Below are 19,736 nucleotides of genomic sequence, written 5' to 3'. Positions count from 1 at the left end.
GCCGCACATGCACAGTCTGTACAGGATGCCGCTTGCGCAGCAGCCCGTATGCACGCCATGCGAAAGGCAGCCCGTACGGACTGCTAATGTGCGGCATCCCGTATGGAGTGCGCACGTGCGGAAGCCCATACGGTCGCCGCACACACGCAGTCCGTACAGACGTAGCGCGTGCATCACCGGGCGGTTCACCCCTTGGCATCCCGCCCCAGGTGCTGGAGAGGGTTCCTCCTCCACTGCAAACAGGTACTAATATTTTTATGATACCAGTAAACAAAGTTAAAACGTTCATCTTACCTAAATAAGGAATGCAAGGAGTCATCTTCAAGCTGTTTATATAGTTTCTAAGTCTCTTATAATTTTCTTCTTTACTCATTACATATTCCAGCTTCTCAAAAGTAGTTTTGTCCTTTCGGCTCAGTAGCTTTAGGGAGAGGGGAAGAACCAAAATATAGTTATTAGGAAACCAATGGCTTCTCTCCCCCCGCCCAAAAAGTTAATAATTATTTTGTACTATGCATAAGGAAATACTGTACTGAAAAGTTACAACTGTTTTGACAATACAGGGGTTCTTTTAAGTCTAAATAGTAGCCAGAGGTGGGGGGAAAGAATGTTTTGTGCCTTCAGCTAATTGAATTAATTAAAGGATTGATTATCAAGCCTCAATATGAATTGCTCTAAGCAGCTAACAATACAGTCAAAGCAGCATGAATTATAAAAAAATAATAATCATCAGAAAATAGATGCATTGGTAAATTGATATATTGTTGAGCTATCATAGCAGAACTTCATAGATGGCTAGTAAAAGCTAACACCACCACGTCCAGTCACAATTTGTGGGCCTATGGTAAAAAAATAATTTTTGGAACAACTATGCGGTTCAATTTAAAGAGTAGTATTAATGTCTGAGATTAGATGGGAAACTGTCTGCCGAACAAGGAAGGAAAAAGTATTTGACAACCCCCCCCCCCCGACAGCACTCATTCTCCAGAGGCTTGGGGGAACCCACCAGAGCAGATTTAGGAAGACATGGACCATGGATAGGCAAACTAAGGCCCGAGGGCCAGATCTGGCCCAATCGCCTTCTAAATCTGGCCAACAGATGGTCCGGGAATCAGCATGCTTTTACATGAGTAGAATGTGTGCTTTTCTTTAAAATGCATCTCTGGGTTATTTGTGGGGCATAGGAATTCGTTCACCCCCCCCCCAAAAAAAATAGTCTGGCCCCCCACAAGATCTGAGGGACAGTGGACCGGCCCCTTGCTGAAAACGTTTGCTGACCCCTGACATGGACGATGCTCAAAAGTGGAGATGGAAGATTGTCAAAAATGCTTTCCCTCTCCTGTCAGTAGGCAATACCACTGGGCGTCACCCAATAATATTGCCGTTTCAAACCATCCTGAAAGCACAAACTGCTGTAGCAAGGGGTAGACTCCATGAGAGTGAAAGAGTAACACACACACACCTCAAAAAGAATTCTTATGTCGTACACACAGCCACTGAGTCGGTTATAGTTCTCACCTGGGATGATAAATGAATGTTTACAGAAGGATGCCAAATTACAGAACGGTTGAATGAATATTAACAGAAGGGGCACTGAATCACTCTCTAGGAGTCTATTTAACAGAGAACCAAAATACACAAACACGAAGAAAGGGCGTTGATAATCTAAGCTTTCTGAGAGAGCAGAAGATCTGTGCTTTCAGATCAGACCGTCAGGAATAAGTGAAGAGGAACGGTCACTCATAAGGATAGACTTCAAAGGGAACTGAAGGGATTTAGGTAAGTTTATATTATGTGCAACACCAGGTCGCCAACTTGAATAAAATATTGTGGGGGCCCAGGTAAGCCCTGCCCCACATAATCGACCATATGATGCCGTGCGCGCACACACACACACACCATTTGAATGGGAATGTCCGCCAACTTTGTGGAGGCCCAGCCCCCTCAAATATTTTATTGTGGGGGAGGCCGAAGTCCCCACGGCCTCTAGGAGTTGGCTCCTATGGTGAAACAAGTACCCTATGTGAAATCAACTATAGGCAGGTTTACATTCCAAGGCCCCGGACATGTGTCTGTATAATTGGAAACCCCCTTAAAAAGCTACAGACACCCCATCCTGCTCTTTTAGTGACATTTCAGTGATGTCTTTATGACATTTCCAGGTCCCTTCCAGATTCGGTGCCATGCCCGTATACACAGTTGCACACATACTGGACACCTGTAAACGGGGAGCTGCTGGTAAACAGCCTCTCCTGGCATGCCCCACGGAGGACCTTACAGTCTGCAAATAACAACATCCTAAAGATTCCGGGCCCCAGAGAGATCAGACTGGCCTCGACCAGAGCCAGGGCCTTTTTGGCCGTGGCCCCGGCCTGGTGGAATGCTCTCTCACAAGAGACTAGGGCCCTGCGGGATTTGACATCTTTCTGCAGGGCCTGCAAGACGGAGCTGTTCCGCCAGGCCTTTGGTCTGAGTGCAGTCTGACTCATTTTCTCCTTGTATAACTACAAGCACAAAGGAGGTTCCCAGCCTGCTCACAGGTGCTTATAATATCAGTGGAAACAGTTGGTAACTGCCTTCAATTTTAACCTGAAGATTGCCACTTGTCCAGTTTTAATTTTAATTTGTTTGAATTAATTGTGGGGTGTATCTTAATTTATTGATCACTTGTTTTTATGCATTGTCTTACTTGTATGATGTTTGTTGCTCTGAACCCGGCTTTGGCCGAGGAGGGTGGGATATAAATAAATTATTATTATTATTATTATTATTATTATTATTATTATTAATCATTCTGCTTCCACTGCACAAAACCCTAACTCAGTGTTAACACCCAAGTTCACTCACCGCCCAAGTTTTGGTCAACCTGAAGATGGGGGCACTTTGTAATCCAGACACCACAGCCATAAGAGCATGTAGATTATTCAACTCATAGAGTTTCTGAGAACAAAACAAAACAGAAATTTAGTGTCTAGTACTGTAATGTATTGAGTTTGCCACAACTTAAATTATCAGCCTATTTTACAAAATAGCATCATGAACAAAAAACTGAAAAATGGAGGAAAATTATACCTCTCCAAATAATTATGATAAAGGTGTAATTGAAAAGCATACCTTCATGACTACGACCTAATAGATAAGCTTTGTGTGTGACCTTGGTCTGAAATAGACTAAACACTGGCCAATAAACGATAGTTAAGTCACCAATCTAAACACCCATGGGCAGTGATGTGGCATTCCTGACTTAGTCATATACTAGCCACTGGATAGAAAATAATCATTTATCTGCTTCATGTCCCAGAAAGTATTCTTGCCACACCATACCCCAAACAAATGTATTAGCAATATTACACTTAACACCTTTTGATTGCTCTTTCAAAGTATAATCAGGAATCATCATCATTGAATATTTTTTGAATATTCCAGGTTAGAGTTCATATAACTAACAAGGCCACACCTTTCCTCTAGTCACATGTAAATAGAGCCAAATATTTACTGAGAATACTTGTAAACCTAGGTCTCTATCAACCCTGATAAAGGCTCCAGAACAAAAGGTCCTTACCTTAGCTGTTTTAATATAGTGGCTCAGAACTTCAGCTCGTATTTTTAATGTCTGTGCGTGAAGAATCTCTCTAACTACCCAAAAACTTACCTAAAAAAAGAGAAAGAAGTAATAATACATATAAAAACAGAAAATAAGAAGTGGTATTGTTATAAGACTGGGGATTTTGGCATTCTCATGTGTTTTCACGTTATGAAAATTGATTTTCGTCAGCAGCCTAATTAGTTACCAGAAACATGCAAATTCATTCACTACTATGAGCATTTCTAAAGTTTTGCTGTTTAATCTAATTATATTAACATTTAACAAGAATTGCATAGTGAACCTACTAAGAAGATAAAATGTGTAACATGTATACATAGTACTAATACTTAAAAATATTAAATACTATAACTAATTCAAGCTTACTACTACCATACCATGAAATTGATACTGATATCAATTTCAACCCCAATACAAATTTCAGTTTCAGTAAATGCCTCCTCAAATGGCTGTCATCAACAATGGGAGGAAAGCTCCTCTTTGCATTCTGAAACAGCAGCTGTGTTGGGTGTGACCGATTCTGCTCAGGACTGCGGCAGGAGCAAAGGGCTATCCCCTCTCTGCTGTGCTGCCTACAACGGACAGATGGCCTGTCCTTATTCACCATACATAACCTAGCTACATATAATAGATTAAATAAAGTAGTAAGTATTATTAATCAGTAGGCTATATTATATAAATCAGTAGGCTGACAAGGCTACACTGAATGTACAGGTAATATACCTCTGTAAACTGAAAATGATCCTGAGCTGTGAATACTGATCCATTCCTCTGCTCTTTCCCTTGTTTTGTTTTACTTTGCTTTTTATTGTTAGCTATATAAACACAACACCCCCAATTGAATAAAGCAGTGCTTTTTTCGGGGGGCCAGGGGTACGCATACCCCTAAACATTTTGTGAATCTGTTTGGTCTCATTGGGGGGCAGTATTTCAATATGAGTACCCCTAAACATTTTTTTTATGAAAAAAGCACTGCAACGAAGTATTGCTATTAATAATAAAAATGGCACAAAGGCAAACTATATGGTGAGAATCACATGTAATTTGGCATTGACTTTTAGCCTTTACTGCAGGCACTGTGAATTTAAGGGAGAAAGAGGAATCAAGAAGTCTGCATCTTTTAGAGAATTGTAAAGTTTAGTTTCCAATAAAAGTAGGAATGTGTTTCTTGAGAAATTTAGCTGGATTTGTCACTCCAATCAAGTGTTTACCTAGTTTATCTCATAATGAAGTTGCAGAGCCCCACATTTGTTTATATATAATACAGCCATGGAATTCACCTCTCTTTAGTTCTGCATTGCTGTTGATGCCACAGAGACTCTGGAATTCCAAACCAAAACCCCAAGATTACCACTAAAATAATTTAAAGTTGGAAAGCTTTTCCAAAGCGTAAAAATTTATATAAGGGAGGCGTTTGTGCTTTAATGTACTGTTGAAAAGGAAAAAATGACAAGGGAGAAATATGTCTCTTATGGCTTTAGAACAGCGGCTAGACTCCAGTGACTAATGTAACAAGCACACATGCACAATGGGACTCTGAACTTGCAATCATGCAATAACTGCTGCCTTCTTGCACACCTGTCACCTCAAGTGATTTGAAGGGCCTTTCTGAATAAATTGGTGATGTGTCATTGTTCTGGGTGGGTGGGAGTCATCCTGGGTGCGCACAGGCTCTTGAGAATGCCTAGAGGAAATCTCAATGTCCAGGCCAATACAGTGGCAGTACTAAGCAGGGCTGATTTTTACGCTTAATGAATAAGTCCTTTTGAGCACTGGAATCCCTGAACAAACAGACACTCCTGCTCACACATATTTTCTCAGCAGATATGTTCTATGTATTCTACAATTTTGGTTTTGGATTTAATATAAAGTCAAGAATTCCAGAATTGTGCATTAATTCCTGAAAAAAAATGAGATTCAGGGTGTTGTGAGAAGTCAGGCAATGGTACTTACATACAGAGCAACCCTGCTCAATTTCTGTCAGCAGAATCATAGGGGGCATCACAGCCCACCCTAAGCAGCCCACACTTATTTAATTAGTAAAAAAATTGCATCTCCCTGCTACTCAAGCAGAAATATGGTCTGCACTTGGGACACTCTGCCCTGTTTAGGTATTGACCATCACCTTTTCCCCCTAGGACTGTCCAATCAGTCTGTGACAGGAAACTTGTATTTTTTTAATGTGCAGTGACAACCACACATAAAACTATTATTTTGGAGTACTCCTTCCATCCAGTCTAATCCTCAGTCCAATCACCTTTCATCTCAGGTATCCCCTACACTGGAAACCAAATATTTAATTATCTTCCACCATGAAACAACACTGTTCTGTCTTCCTCAATCCAGCTGTTCCACCCAGCCAGCCAATAGTTCAGCCTGCTGCTAGACCTCCATGGGATACTTCAAGACAGGCTGCTCCACCTTTAAATAGCCTGTTTCCATGCTTTCTTCCCCTTGTGTCATTATGTATTTCCTGTGTTTGTTATTTTCCACAGCTGGAATTAGGAATCTTGAGGGAATACAATCCCTTAAGAAAAATTCTCTATTCCAGCAACATATGAGTTGAGTTCTATGGAACCCAGGTTACTTGTTTGGGAACCACAAAGCATCGACCTCAATTGTGACAAATGAAGCTTGGTGGGCCTTTGGGGCTCCCACTACATTGCTGGGCTATCTATGAATATCCTGGAAAATATTTTGTTACCGCCCCTTCGCTCTGCTGATTCCGGATTCCTAATATCACTCCCCTGGAATAACACCCTCCAGCCCTGTAATGCTCCGACTCATTAAGTACAGTGGTGCCCCGCAAGACGAACGCCTCGCAAGACGGAAAACCTGCTAGACGAAAGGGTTTTCCGTTTTGGAGGCGCTTCGCAAAACGAATTTTCCTATGGGCTTGCTTTGCAAGACGAAAAAGTCTTGCGAGTTCCTTGGGGTTTTTTCCCTCCCCCCCCCTTTTCCTAAGCCGCTAAGCCGCTTATCAGCTGATCCGCTGATAAGCCGCTTAACAGCTGATTGCTAAAAGCCGCTAAACCGCTAATAGCGCTAATCCGCTAAGCTGTCAATGGGCTTGCTTCGCAAGACGAAAAAACCGCTATACGAAGAGCCTCACGGAATGAATTAATTTCGTCTTGCGAGGCACCACTGTATAAGCAAACAAGTTAAGTATATGCCATTGGTCCAGGAAACATATGTAGCCTGTACAAATGAGCTAACTCACTGCATTGGGCAATTTTACGCTGCAAAGCCTTTTTACTTTCTGACTGCCATTTTGACTTTGTACCTAAATGGACCATTTTTATTGACACCAAAATTGGGATTTGGTAGCTCTTGCTATTCACCTTGTTAGTTAAGTACAGTGCAATATCCTCCATAGTATGCTATCACCCTAGAGCAAAGATTTTAAAAAAATATATCATGCCCCTGTAAGTTATATGCATCCTACATTTATTTGAAAACTTAACTGTGCAATATGGCATGAAAACTGAGAGGAACCAAATAAATGCTGTTGCCCATAATGCCAAATAGTAGTTATACGACAGAATTCAAATTGTATACACAAATCAAACGGCACCTAGCACAGCTGCTATAAGCAAGACCTGCTGCCTCCCTCCCTTGGAAACGACTTGCTTGCCCTGTTATATGTTAGTCCCCACTAATACGTATTACTTATTATCATTATCATTTATTAAATTTGTATACCACCCTTCATCCACAGATCTCAATTCGCAACATAAAAATTCAAGATAAAAAACACAAAATACAGAATAATAACAAGAACGAAAGCAAACCAATTACCCCCACACCCCGTCAAAACTTCCTCTGTGTGCACCTGATTTTCAGAGGTAAGGTATACTCTGCTTCAGTGCCTGTACATCATGAAAACATTCTGTAATAAAAAGTTTAATCTGTTCGTCTCTGAAACTTCCTCATATAGTCACTGCATGCAGCCCCTCAGGAGCCACGCAGGAAGGCAGGAGCCCCCTCTTGAGGGTGCAGGTGGACAGATCTCCAGAACACTAGTCCATCTCTCCAAAGTTTTAAAACAATGTCTATGCGGCCACAGAATCCAGCCACAGCTGTTAAGTAAGCAACCTGTTCTTTCTGTAAAAAGGTGTGAATACCACTTGAATATACAGCAATTGCTAATGCGTAAAATCATTTATTTTCTACTTTTTGTTCACTTTTTTCTACTGGAATCACTCTCCTTCAAGACTATTTCTGAATATAAACAGTACAATGAATACCATCTTCCAATTTTCTTCCACTCTTCCGAAAAGTGTAATAGTATTCACATTTGGCAAGGATGGTAGTAGTAAATGGCTTACAGATGGCTTTTAGTAAGAGCATTCTGAATTTTAAAACTAGCAGGGGTATTGTGCAGTAGACTGTAGTATGTCAAGAGGGTTCTAGTATTTCCATGGCTAATTAGTTAACTACTTTCACATCTGTAGAAGCTGTGCTAAAGTGCATGAGTAACTCAGATTTTGAAGTAGGGGAAGTAGGTGATGCAAATTGCAGTTTCTACATATATTGTACCTTTCACCTCCAGTTTGTGAAGAAAAGCCCCATTGTCTGGAATTAACTATGTTGTGCGAGAACTGCTGCCACACTGGTGTCCATTATTTGTCTGAAAATCTATGTCTCATGGAATGTGCATATTCCAGTACCTGACCTTGACTGTCTTTGCAGTGAGATGTAGCTATGAGAAGCTGTTCATACCATTTTATTTTTAATAGATATTAAGAATAGAATGCATTTAGAATGAAGGCACTAATTCATCAGCCCTAATAGACATAAAAAAGTCAGACCACTCTTGCAATAGATATGTTAACAATGAGCAACACATAATATGTCTGAATGGCTTTAATTAATGAATACACACACACACACACACACACACAGCTTCTGCGGCAGATATTTTTCTAATTTGGTATTGTCTGCTAAGTCAGCATCTTAATTGTAGTATTTTATTGTAAATCAGCAAAATTAGGAACACTTCTGGCTCCTAATCCTCTCTCCACCTCTTTCAAGTTGCTTCCTCCTGTCACTTCCACCCCAGAACAGTCACTGCTGCCATTGTTCACAACCCCTGCTCCTGTTCTTAAAAGACAGACCACCTGAAATAAGGTTGCAGGCCACTGTTAAAGGTAAAGGGACCCCTGACCATTAGGTCCAGTCGTGGCTGACTCTGGGGTTGCGGCGCTCATCTCGCTTTATTGGCCGAGGGAGCTGGCGTACAGCTTCCGGGTCATGTGGCCAGCATGACTAAGCCGCTTCTGGCGAACCAGAGCAGCGCACAGAAACGCCATTTACCTTCCCGCTGGAGCGGTACCTATTTATCCTCTTGAACTTTGACGTGCTTTCGAACTGCTAGGTTGGCAGGAGCAGGGACTGAGCAACGGGAGCTCACCTCGTCACGGGGATTCAAACCGCCGACCTTCTGATCGGCAAGTCCTAGGCTCTGTGGTTTAGTCCACAGCGCCACCCGAGTCCCTCGCAGGCCACTGTTAGGGAACCCTTATTAAGTAGTGGCCCTCTGAGCCCTCCATGCAAGGAGGAGAATGCAGTTCCTTATGGGACTGGCTACAGAGGGATACAGTCCTTGCTTCTCTGGCTATACCTTGGGAAGAGGCCCTGTCCACAAGGCCCCCTTTGATGTATTCGTCATAGTATATGCTGCCAATAGCTCCTTGACTGGGTTTGAAACCACAGCAATTTTAGCAAAGATCCCGGCCCTGCCTCGAGCCGTAGAGGGAAACTTTGTATGAAGTTCCATATATTCTCTGCAAAATGTCTTGTGTTTGTAGTCACCATGGTACACCTTGGTGAGTCCAGCATCACTAGCATGACGTCCATAGCATACACTACTATGAAGGTGTGGCTGTGTGCAGCACAAACATGTGCCATGCAAACTGTCACTGAAGATGTAGTTAGCACATAGAGCGTTTATATTCTAGATAGTGTTGTGCTGTAATTGGATGCTGAGACTTGCTATATCCCAGAGACTCCTGTGCCACCAAAGCATGGCCAGTGAAGCACGGGATAAACCAAACTGTGGATGAGCCCTTTGTTAGTTACGGCACCATATTTTTCGCTCTTTAAGACGCACCAGACCACAAGACGCACCTAGTTTTTGGAGGAGGAAAACAAGAAAAAAACTATTCTGAATCTCAGAAGCCAGGACAGCAAGAGGGATCGCTGCGCAGTGAAAGCAGCAATCCCTCTTGCTGTTCTGGCTTCTGGGATAGCTGTGCAGCCTGCATTCACGCCATAAGATGCAGACACATTTCCCCTTACTTTTTAGGAGGGAAAAAGTGAGTCTTATAGAGCAAAAAATACGGTAATTAAAACATCAGCCTAGAGTAATAAAGGCACCATGTGCTAGTAGCTAAATCCTGTAATGACTTATAGATCAGGTGCTAAAACCTAGGGGTGGTAAACTTGTAGAACTTCGTTCTCAGCTCTACCTAATAGGGAAGCTTGAGAGGCCATGGTAAATGAAAAAAACTAGACTAAACCCCAACTTTGGGAAAGTGTTAAAAATAAAAGCCCACTATTCTACCCCAGGAAGGTAACCCCCAGTTAACTCACCATCCTTTGCCCACTTCCCATTTAATCAACACCCTGGGCGTATAATGGGCATGCAGACCAAATGGTGAATTGCTTGCCTGGTGCAAAGGTTGCAGGTGTCACCTGTCATCTAGACAGCCTAGCAGAAGGGTCAGTGGTCATGATGCACGTTGACATGAATGACATGGGGAAATGTAGGTTTTGGAAATGAAACTTAGGTTGCTAGGTAGGATGCTGAAAGCAAAGACCTTCAATGTAGCTTTCTCCAAAATGCTACCAATTCCATGCACAAGGTCAGCTTGACAGGCAAAGCTGTGTAGTCTCAATGCATGGATGAGACAGCGGAGCAGGGAGGAGGGGTTTGGCACTGCAGAACATTTTGGAACAATCTGGGCTTATAGAAAAGGGACAGAACCAGACTGGAACCAGACTGTTGGCACTGAAAATTAAAAAAGGTAGCAGAGCAGCTTCTAAACTAATTTTAAGGGTAGGGACACAGGAGCTGAAGAGGGTCTGTTTTGGAACAAAGCTACCACTGGAGATGAAGATGAAAAAATAATAATGATAATTTAAATGGGTGGGTTAAAGAACCTCGCAATGGGAGTGCAGGGATACAGGACAGTATTTTGGAGAGCTCAAAACACAGTAGGCTGAAAAGCTATGGCGCTCCATGAACCATACAGTGAGGTGACCTGCATATACAAGTCCCTATCTACACCCGAGACTACTGTTCAGGAATCCTAACAGTCTAGTTTAAAGAAATGAAATGAAAAGGCCTTCATGTTTCTGGTATTGTCAAACAGTCAGGAGTCAGAAATTCTTGCTGATCTAATATAAAATACTAGATCCCAATGCATATTCTGCCCATTCCTTCAGCGCACTCTCCAAACACAGTCAATTCTGGGATGAAAATAACAAGCTAGCTTAATAAGAATAAAGGTTCAAAACAGTTTTAAAACAGCTAATTATCATACATGCAGCCAGAGAGGAAATCCAAAACACTATTCAGTCAAATACACAGCAACATTTAACAAAAGAAATAAGTTGCGTCTTTTAAAGCTTCATGTAAATGGAATGATTTGACGTACACAGCAAAGGTGCCACATGTAAACTGAAAACTTACATGGTTGAATCTTCTTGTAAAGGCAACTGCATTTGGTGCAGAACTGTATTTTTCTTTTTTATTCCAACCGCAGCTTGACAGTTCCTGGATTAACAAGGAGAAATAGTTTAAGGCTGATGTAACTGTTTACCCACATTTTGAAACAAGGTAGGAATTTCTTATTTTATCATCAGTGCAGTTAACACAGTGCATCAAATAAAACACAAGACAACACTCTTCCTAATGGTTGCCAATAAGACTGCAATTCTGATATATAAATATGAGTTCTTTGCTTTTAATTCTATGAGCTCCAACTGAACTTTTTAATAAGTTACAACTGCAGTAAAAGACTCTTCAAGCTTGTAAGGCAAAATAACATGGAGCAAGATTTGGCTTGACACATTCTCCTACAATTTTTTAATGGACTATTTAATGGGAAAATGCACCATTAAGTGCAGAACTGACCACCTGGGACAGGAATAGCTACTGAGCTGTCACCTGGTCATGAATATTTAAATTTGTCCAACTGTGCCCTTCAGCACTGTCCACTGATTTTTCCAGCTGTGAAATGCCAGAATTGATAACTGCATCTATTATGTCCAGTTGATGCATAAAAGGAAAGCAGTATTGTCAGCAGCTTGATTCATACAAAACGGCGAAGTTTTGTTTGCGCTGAAACCTCAGAATCACACACCCCTCCCTCACTTCTTGATTTGATCAAACAATACTTTTCAGTTGCATCTACTGTAGATTGTGCCAACTATGGTCTTTGCAAGCTGTCTACAGACCATAACTAGAAACCCACTTCAAACAAGTAAATGAAGGAGAGGATCCAAGCATGCAAAAGTGGGAGGGGGAGGAATTCAAGCCCAAAGCTTCGGTAGAAGTGGCCAAAGTATGGGGAGCTGTTATATGTGAATTGAGCCAATGAGCTACAACCTACCAAGGAAATGATGCCATTGTGATCAAGTGTCCTGTCTTGGACTACCAAGACAGGACACTTGATCACAATGGCATCATTTACACTTCCTTGCTATCTATCCCCCGGAAGAGATATGTGTTTAAAAAAAAAAAAGCTGTGGGGGGGGGAGAGTAATTTTTTTCTATAACACAAAGTATGTCTAAAACACTTACACTATGAGAAAAGCCAAGAAAACTGATCACAATACATTTTTGCCTTCCAGGCTGTGAAATGATCTAAAGAACACTGTGAAGATGGATCTAGCACACAACAAGACTTAGTGGCCAGTACTGTGAATAATCACACCCACTTTTACTCTCAACTGCATATTCCATATTTGTTATCCACAGCAGGGTATCAAACCAGTCAAACTGACTGGTCAAATATTGTTAAATAATTAAGCATTTCAATAATTAAAAAGGCTAATGCTAATCACCGAAGTGTTTATTATGAAACAAAACATTTAAATTACAAGTAAGGTTTTTCTTTTAGTTTTTCACAGGGATGGTCAACTTGCTGCATTATTGCCACTGGGAGTCTGTGGAAGTCCTGGACAGTTGTAGGAGAGCTTGTTGTCCTTGCTATGGCATTAAATCAAGCCTGCTTTTCTGTTTCCCTCCAGCACCATACTCAGTTTTAAAAACCAGCAAGAAGTTAATTGCAAATTACTTTAGAACAACACCCAGACATTGCTTTTTCAGCAGTGAACAGAATATGGCTGAAGTCCCTTCAGTCAAAAGATCCAATCAATTTAATAAAGGATGCCCCATGAATTTAGCAATGCTTAGCATGGTTGGGAATGAATGCTACATTAACAGAAGCTGAAATATGGCTGCTGATTCTTGGTATTTGTTGGTACTTGACAATATTTTCTTAATGTGTCAGATTTTCAACAAATGGGCAGCTAACCCAAAACACAAAAAGTGCTTAAAAGAAAATTGTCATATGGGCCATGTTTTCAATCACAATTAAAATAAAACTTGCCTAGACCCACCCAATTCACTGATGTTGTAAACCCAAAGCTACCTACCAGACTGGATATTGGCATGCACTGTTACTGTGAAGCTGATTGAATTATATTCCATCCCAAGATATTAACGGGGACATGAAGTGCTTGCACATTAAGTTAATAATCTCTTTCATATCTTACACTTCTAACATTTATTTTTAAAAATCCTTCTAAGCTTTGAACGTGATTCAAAACCAGCATCAAGTTAATAACTTTCAACATGCTAGCTATAGCAGGCTTAAATTCCTTCAACACCTTATTATGGCTTACAAGTCAAAGATGCAACATGTCCCCACAGAATAGAGGGTGTGGACTTCACCTGTAAAGACATCTCAAGAGTATAGGCTTGGTCTGACTCAGGAGCGCCTAAGTATCAAAAAATACTTGCTAGGGAAGCGAAGCACTCTCCTTACCACTGGACTAGCCAAGGCATAGGCAACCTTCGGCCCTCCAGATGTTTTGGACTACAATTCCCATCATCCCTGACCACTGGTCCTGTTAGCTAGTGATCATGGGAGGTGTAGGCCAAAACATCTGGAGGGCCAAAGGCTGCCTATGCCTGGTCTAGTCCAGTGCAAGTTCTGCACCAAGATCTAATTGATGGCACTACCTGCAAGGAATCTACCAGCTTGGGGAGATGGGGGGTTTCTATATGGAAGCTCCCTTGGGACAGCAGTCAAGATGTTCAGACAAGATACACTCTTTTTCTGGTTACTGCAAGTGCACTCTGCTTCCCTCCAGGTCCTACCTGCTGTTCCACATTTCCTGCTCTATATCCCTACAACTGCTTTTTAACACTATCCATTCTCTGGTCATTTTTTGTGTCTGCAATGCCAGACTGAACACAGGATTGCAGCACCTCACAGATTGTCCAGTGTTAGTTGGAAGATAATGTTAATGCATATGTATGTTGTTATGTACTGAAGTTCTCACCCTGAGCCAGCAGGGGGATACTGTAGATAGTTATGCAAATGAAGGATCGAAAGTGACGTTCAGTGATTGGATAGTTTGTATGCAAATGAAGGATCGGAAGCGACGTTCAGTGATTGGATAGTTTTAGAAAGTTGCAACAATTACGTTGTTCTGGAGCTCTATATAAGCAGGCTGACCAAGCCCTTCAGTTCAGTTCTGTTCTGTTCTCAGAATAAAGAAGAGCTGTTTGGAGAACCGCTGTGTCGTCTGATATGTTCACCCACAACTTAACATATGTAAAGTTTATTTCTCAAAAGCAGATTTTATTAGTAAAAATGCTCTGGATGCCAAATTCTGCTGATTTGATAGGTATGTTCTAAAATTAGGAAGTGATTAAGTATTTAGACAGTGCAACAATAATTCCAAGATAAACAATTTTGCTCAGGACTAATTTTGTTAAAGGAGCAGTGTTCATTAATTTCAATGATAAAACATTAGCAATTATTTTAAACCACCTCTATGATGTATTTTATATCTGCCAGGCTGTTACAATAACCCTTCTGTAATCTAGTGTGAAAGCAGTATTTACCAAACTGAGGTACAGTGTTAGTTCCTATAAGAAACTCCTTTTGGATGATGTTAATTTGATTTGGAGTGTGCTTAAAAAGGTACACACAATTAAGTATACCACAAATATTGCAAATCCTTAAAGTAAGGCAAGTTAAGGACATATTCAGGGAAAACAAAACAGCCTAGGCTGGATTTGTTATGTTAAGCAACTGCTCATTTCACAGCAGCTTGAAGGCCATCATTAAAGGATGCTTACGAAAGAACTGCATTTTCATCTTTAAACAGAATAGTTATTCATGCAGGACTAGCTTTATCAAACTGGACACCCCAAAACAAAACACATTTATTTAACCCACTTGTGCATGATTTCATTTGAGAAAGAGAGCAGAAGTCATTTTAAAATAAAACATGCATGCTAGTGAATGCAGTTTTTTAAAAAAATAGTTTATAATTTTAGGAAATGCAACAAAATGGTTTAGAAATTTTTGCAAGACAACTGTACTTTGCTCTGATCCACAATTATTTCTCATTTAGAAACAACTACCTTCATGTCAGCGCTACTTTGCAGTCAGGACAGAAAATGTGCCTGTAAAAACAGTCCACAGAAAATGGAAGATGAAACTTGAGTGGAGTTCCACAAAGTGAATATATGCCTTTCTTCTCAATGAAAATGTGTGTGATTGTGGGTCTGACCATACCTACATTTGTTTGAGCACCACCTGCTAATGGAGTGTGGCCGCTGAGAAGTTTTCCACCAGGATAATGCAGCCATCAGCCCAAAAAAGTTCCCCACTCCATCATAATCAAAAGTTCGGCCAAATATCCAATACTTTCCTACCCTGCTCCAAGCTTTCTTGAAAGCAGAGATGACTTGGGGGAGCATAATAATTAGTGGTCACCCCAAATTATGGCTGGCTAATAACTTCAATGTCCTTGTATCTGTAATCTTCCACGTTGTTATCACGGAATGTTTGGAACATGAATTAAATATTTCCTCAACATTCAAACTCACTCAGGAAAACTACAGAAACGAAAAAAAAAATTCTACCTGTCTCCGTAGAGGTTCAGTTCCATACAATCTATAAGAAGAATAACTGAATAGCAAAAGTATACTTCAATGTATCGTTTTCTTCCTTTGCCTACCAACCACTGGTCAACCAAATTACTTCAAATGACACCAATAGGTACCATTTAAAAATTATGTAACATGAAACACAAATTATTTGTACATGCATACACACACTGGCACACATATTTAGTTCCAGAATACATGCATGGGTTGACATAATAAGGAAATCTGGCTTGGATTTACAGTATTTAAAATCAAAAGGTTGTATAAGAAAAACTTACCTCGGGCTGAATAGCTTTAAATACAGGAATATCCATTAGTGTTATCTGGCCCTTTGAAAAAAAGTGATAAGGAAAGTAAGTGTTGGGGGCCGCTAGGGGGCGCCTTGGAAGATGGCGGATATTAACATCTATCCAGCTTGCACAAGAGGCTGATTATGGGGAGTATATCAGTCTCCCTTCATCTCTCCAGGGGGGAGAGATGCCGTTTTCACCCGCTGTTGCCATAAATCACCCCCCAGTTCGGAAGAAGGAGGTGGTGAGGCACTGGGTGCATAACCCTCGGCGGGTCTCGGAACTCCTCCGAAGCTGCTTCCAGGAGCGAAACTAGTTGCGTTACTTAAAAGGAAAAAAATTGGGAAAGATAACGCACATGCTTCAAGAGAGGCAGGAGGTTTTTATCTGCTAACAATTTTACCACTGAAAGGAAGAAGACTGAGACGGACTGAGAAGGAAGATTACATCAAAGTACTACAAATATGGTATGTGGATTGGAATGCCGGAACTAAGGGGGGGAAACGACTTTTTATTTCTTTTGCTCTATGTGATTATTAATAACCCTCCCTCTGAAGATCGGTCACAGAAATAAATTGCAAATGGGACTAAAAATGAATTGTGTGGGAATAATTATGAACTTAAAGTTTTTACTCTGTGAAGGAGTTGGAAAGAAGAAGGGCTCTCTCTTGTGACGCAGTAAGAATGGAAACTTGATAAGAGACCTGTGTTGCTGGAGTTGGTCTTGGGGAGGGCGAGCCGAGGATATATTATTTTCGAGGAGATTGCGAACTGGAAGGGGCAGCCCTCCTGGAAAAAGAGTAATTTACGATGCAACAGGTCGGAAAAGCTAAAGAGCGAGTCTCTAGACTGTATTTCATCGGAACGACAAAAATGGCGATTACTCGCTCGAGCGGAAAGGACTGTTGGAGGAGAGTGATTTACGAGAGAGCAGCACAAAGCCCACACAGAAATACAAATAAGATTGTCTTTTTCAACCCACTTGCGGAGCATATCAGAGGAAAATGGAAAGGAAAATGAGTAATGACAAGTATTGAGAAGAGGAGACTGGAAACATCATTCTTAATATGGAAGCAGAACAAATATTCGAGGATTGGACTCCTGCCAATCAAGAAGCATGGGTACCCCCCACAAAAATTTACAATTTGGAAAACAATTGGATTATATGATATGTATTGTTATAATTTGGACTAATTGATTTGATGTGTCTAATTTGGAAATATGAAATTTAATAAAAATTATTTTTTTTAAAAAAGGAAAGTAAGTGTTGTGTCCTTTTGAAATGAATGTTTCAAGATTGGGCCAGCCTTTTATTATTAAATACTAGAAAAATGGCCATCATAAAATGGTGTGCCCTCCCATTGTTCCTCGACCCTACAATGAGCCATCTCTGCTTCCTGTAAAAGAGAAAATCTACCATGGCAGAGGCTTAGATCATGGGTAGGCAAACTAAGGCCCTCGGGCTGGATCAGGCCCAATTGCCTTCTAAATCTGTAGTCCCAAAACATCTGGAGGGCCAAGTTTGCCCATGCCTGATCTAGGAGAAGGTATCATCCCTATCAGGCGTGTCCTCCAGCAGAATCTGGCAAATAATGTGATCATGCTATTTATCAAGAAAAGAGGTGCCGGAACTGAGTTCAGGTAAGTTCCGGCTAAAAAAAAAAGCCCTGAACGTAATAAACATTAGGAGAGGAGAAGGTAGGTGTAGACAGGCGGAGAGAAAATTAAATAAGGCTGGACTCTTCTACAGTTACCTGGGAGTGACTCCTACTAAGCTTAATGGGGCTTCTGAGGAAACATGTAAAGGACTGGACTGCAAGACTATTAAACTAGCAAAACATTTACTTATTAATTACTTACCGCATATTCCTCGGGTGTAACCTTCAGAACATCAAATACCACTGCATCAAAACTTTTCTTCAGTTCAGCAGAACCTTTGTCACTTAATGACTCCGAGCTGCTACTCTTCTGAGAAAACAAAAATACAAAATTGAAAATGTGAATGCATACCTGCTCAAAAGCCGAAAGAGAGGCCTTGGTAAATAAAAACATCTCAGCCTGGCGACTAAAGACTGACAGTGATGGCGCCAGGCATTTTTTCCTGGGGAGAGCATTCCACAAAGGGGGAGCACCACTAAAACATCCCATTTACCTAGACTGTACCAAATTTCAGAGGCACCCTTTCCAAGTTTTAAAATTTTCATGATCCCTGCTTAAAATACTCCAGCAAAGAACAGGAACTTATTGCGTACCAAAATACATTCTTCTTTCAAGCTGCACTGTTGTATACATGTACTATGCTTCTGCATTTTTTTGAGTTGACTGTTGCTGACTCCTTACCTCTGAAGCAGTAGCTGCAATATTAACATTGCTGGGCTGCCCATTCATTAGGTCCATACTGTCCACACCATTGATTTACTGCCCTACATTTGCAGCGATGGCTTTACTGATTCATCTTCAGAGTCATTACTCCTGAAAGAAAATTTAAAAAGCAGCTTATGGTTCCATAAATAAATCAAGAAAGTCAGGCAGATCATCCAAAGTGTAACATGGGACAGGAATGTTTGGCCAACTATGGGATTACAGAAGACTTCAATCAAGTAAATATACCATATTATGCAACTGATATTGTGATTCCCTTGCAATCCAGTTGACCCTTCAGAAGATTGTGGCAAGATATATGGATGATACACAACAGCAAATTAGAACTAATTGGTTATTTCATGAGACAAAGTTCAATTCTGAGTGCACTATCAAATAGTGAAGTATTTGTGCCAAAATAGTCGAGGACCTGAATTCCATCTGTATAAATACTACATGTGCTTTTAATTTAAGACAGAAAATCTTAAAAGTCTCTGATGGTTCAGAAGAATTGCTACAGAGAAAGGGATAAGGGGGTAAGATCTTGTTCCTGCTTCTTGGTCTTTCTGCTCCCCTTCCTGCCTCATCCATGGAAAAGAGAGATTCTCTGCCCAATGATAGCATGCAGCTGCCAGAGGGTTGGCCAAGAGGGAATGCAGCCTTTAGGCCTAAAAAAGGTTCCTCACCCCTGAATTAAATTAAACAAAACCTGGAGGTTCAATAACATATATATGCTTATGAAATTGGTTTGATAAAAGTTGTTATTCTTAAATTTCTTTGGGATGTTTTATGGAAAGAGATTCAAAAATAATTCTTGCAACTCTAATGTCATTCCAGCTGTGAATGAATAGTTAACCCGTGGACTGGTTGGCTTTTGTCTTATTTTTTCCAGTTTTATATTAAATGCACCTAGTCTCCAGTTTACATTCTGAAAAAAGGGGTTGTGAACCAGTGGAGATGGCCAATCCTCGGTGGATCACTTTGATAGGTGGACAGAGCCAGCCACCTAACAGTCTTGATACCAGGTGACTGCAATTTCAAAGAAAAAAAATCAGCCAACTGCACTCCTGATTCTTCCTTTGACTTTTCAAAGATTATTCCATTGCAGCACCAGCTTTAATATGGAAGCAGTACTACACCAAATCCAAACAGTGGCAAATTTAACTTGTGGCTGCAAAAACCAACAACATCCCTTTGCAACTATAGCTTGAATCTGGCACTTGAAGCCACAATTATACTTATCCCATATGTCATACGACATCACGTGTTGAACAAGGTGTGT

The 19,736-nt window shown here is 40.8% G+C and overlaps 1 protein-coding gene across 2 annotated transcripts in view; it reads right to left on the bottom strand.

The window, feature by feature from the left end:
• The window catches only part of RALGPS2 (Ral GEF with PH domain and SH3 binding motif 2), a 95,273-nt gene that overhangs the window by 53,809 nt on the left and 21,728 nt on the right, over nt 1–19,736 (bottom strand). For both annotated transcript variants that reach the window (XM_053391261.1, XM_053391262.1), the window contains exons 2-8: nt 18,434–18,565; nt 17,954–18,061; nt 16,082–16,132; nt 11,301–11,384; nt 3,563–3,652; nt 2,848–2,940; nt 295–421 (exon numbers count right to left, since the gene is read on the bottom strand). In XM_053391261.1, the coding sequence (XP_053247236.1) occupies nt 295–421; nt 2,848–2,940; nt 3,563–3,652; nt 11,301–11,384; nt 16,082–16,132; nt 17,954–18,061; nt 18,434–18,490 (610 nt within the window). In that variant the 5' untranslated portion in view covers nt 18,491–18,565. The remainder of the gene's footprint in view (nt 1–294; nt 422–2,847; nt 2,941–3,562; nt 3,653–11,300; nt 11,385–16,081; nt 16,133–17,953; nt 18,062–18,433; nt 18,566–19,736) is intronic.

Source organism: Podarcis raffonei, chromosome 6 (genome assembly GCF_027172205.1).
Source record: "Podarcis raffonei isolate rPodRaf1 chromosome 6, rPodRaf1.pri, whole genome shotgun sequence".
NCBI lineage: Eukaryota > Metazoa > Chordata > Lepidosauria > Squamata > Lacertidae > Podarcis > Podarcis raffonei.
Note: the sequence above shows the minus strand (reverse complement) of the source record. Positions and strands in the feature narration are given on the sequence as shown.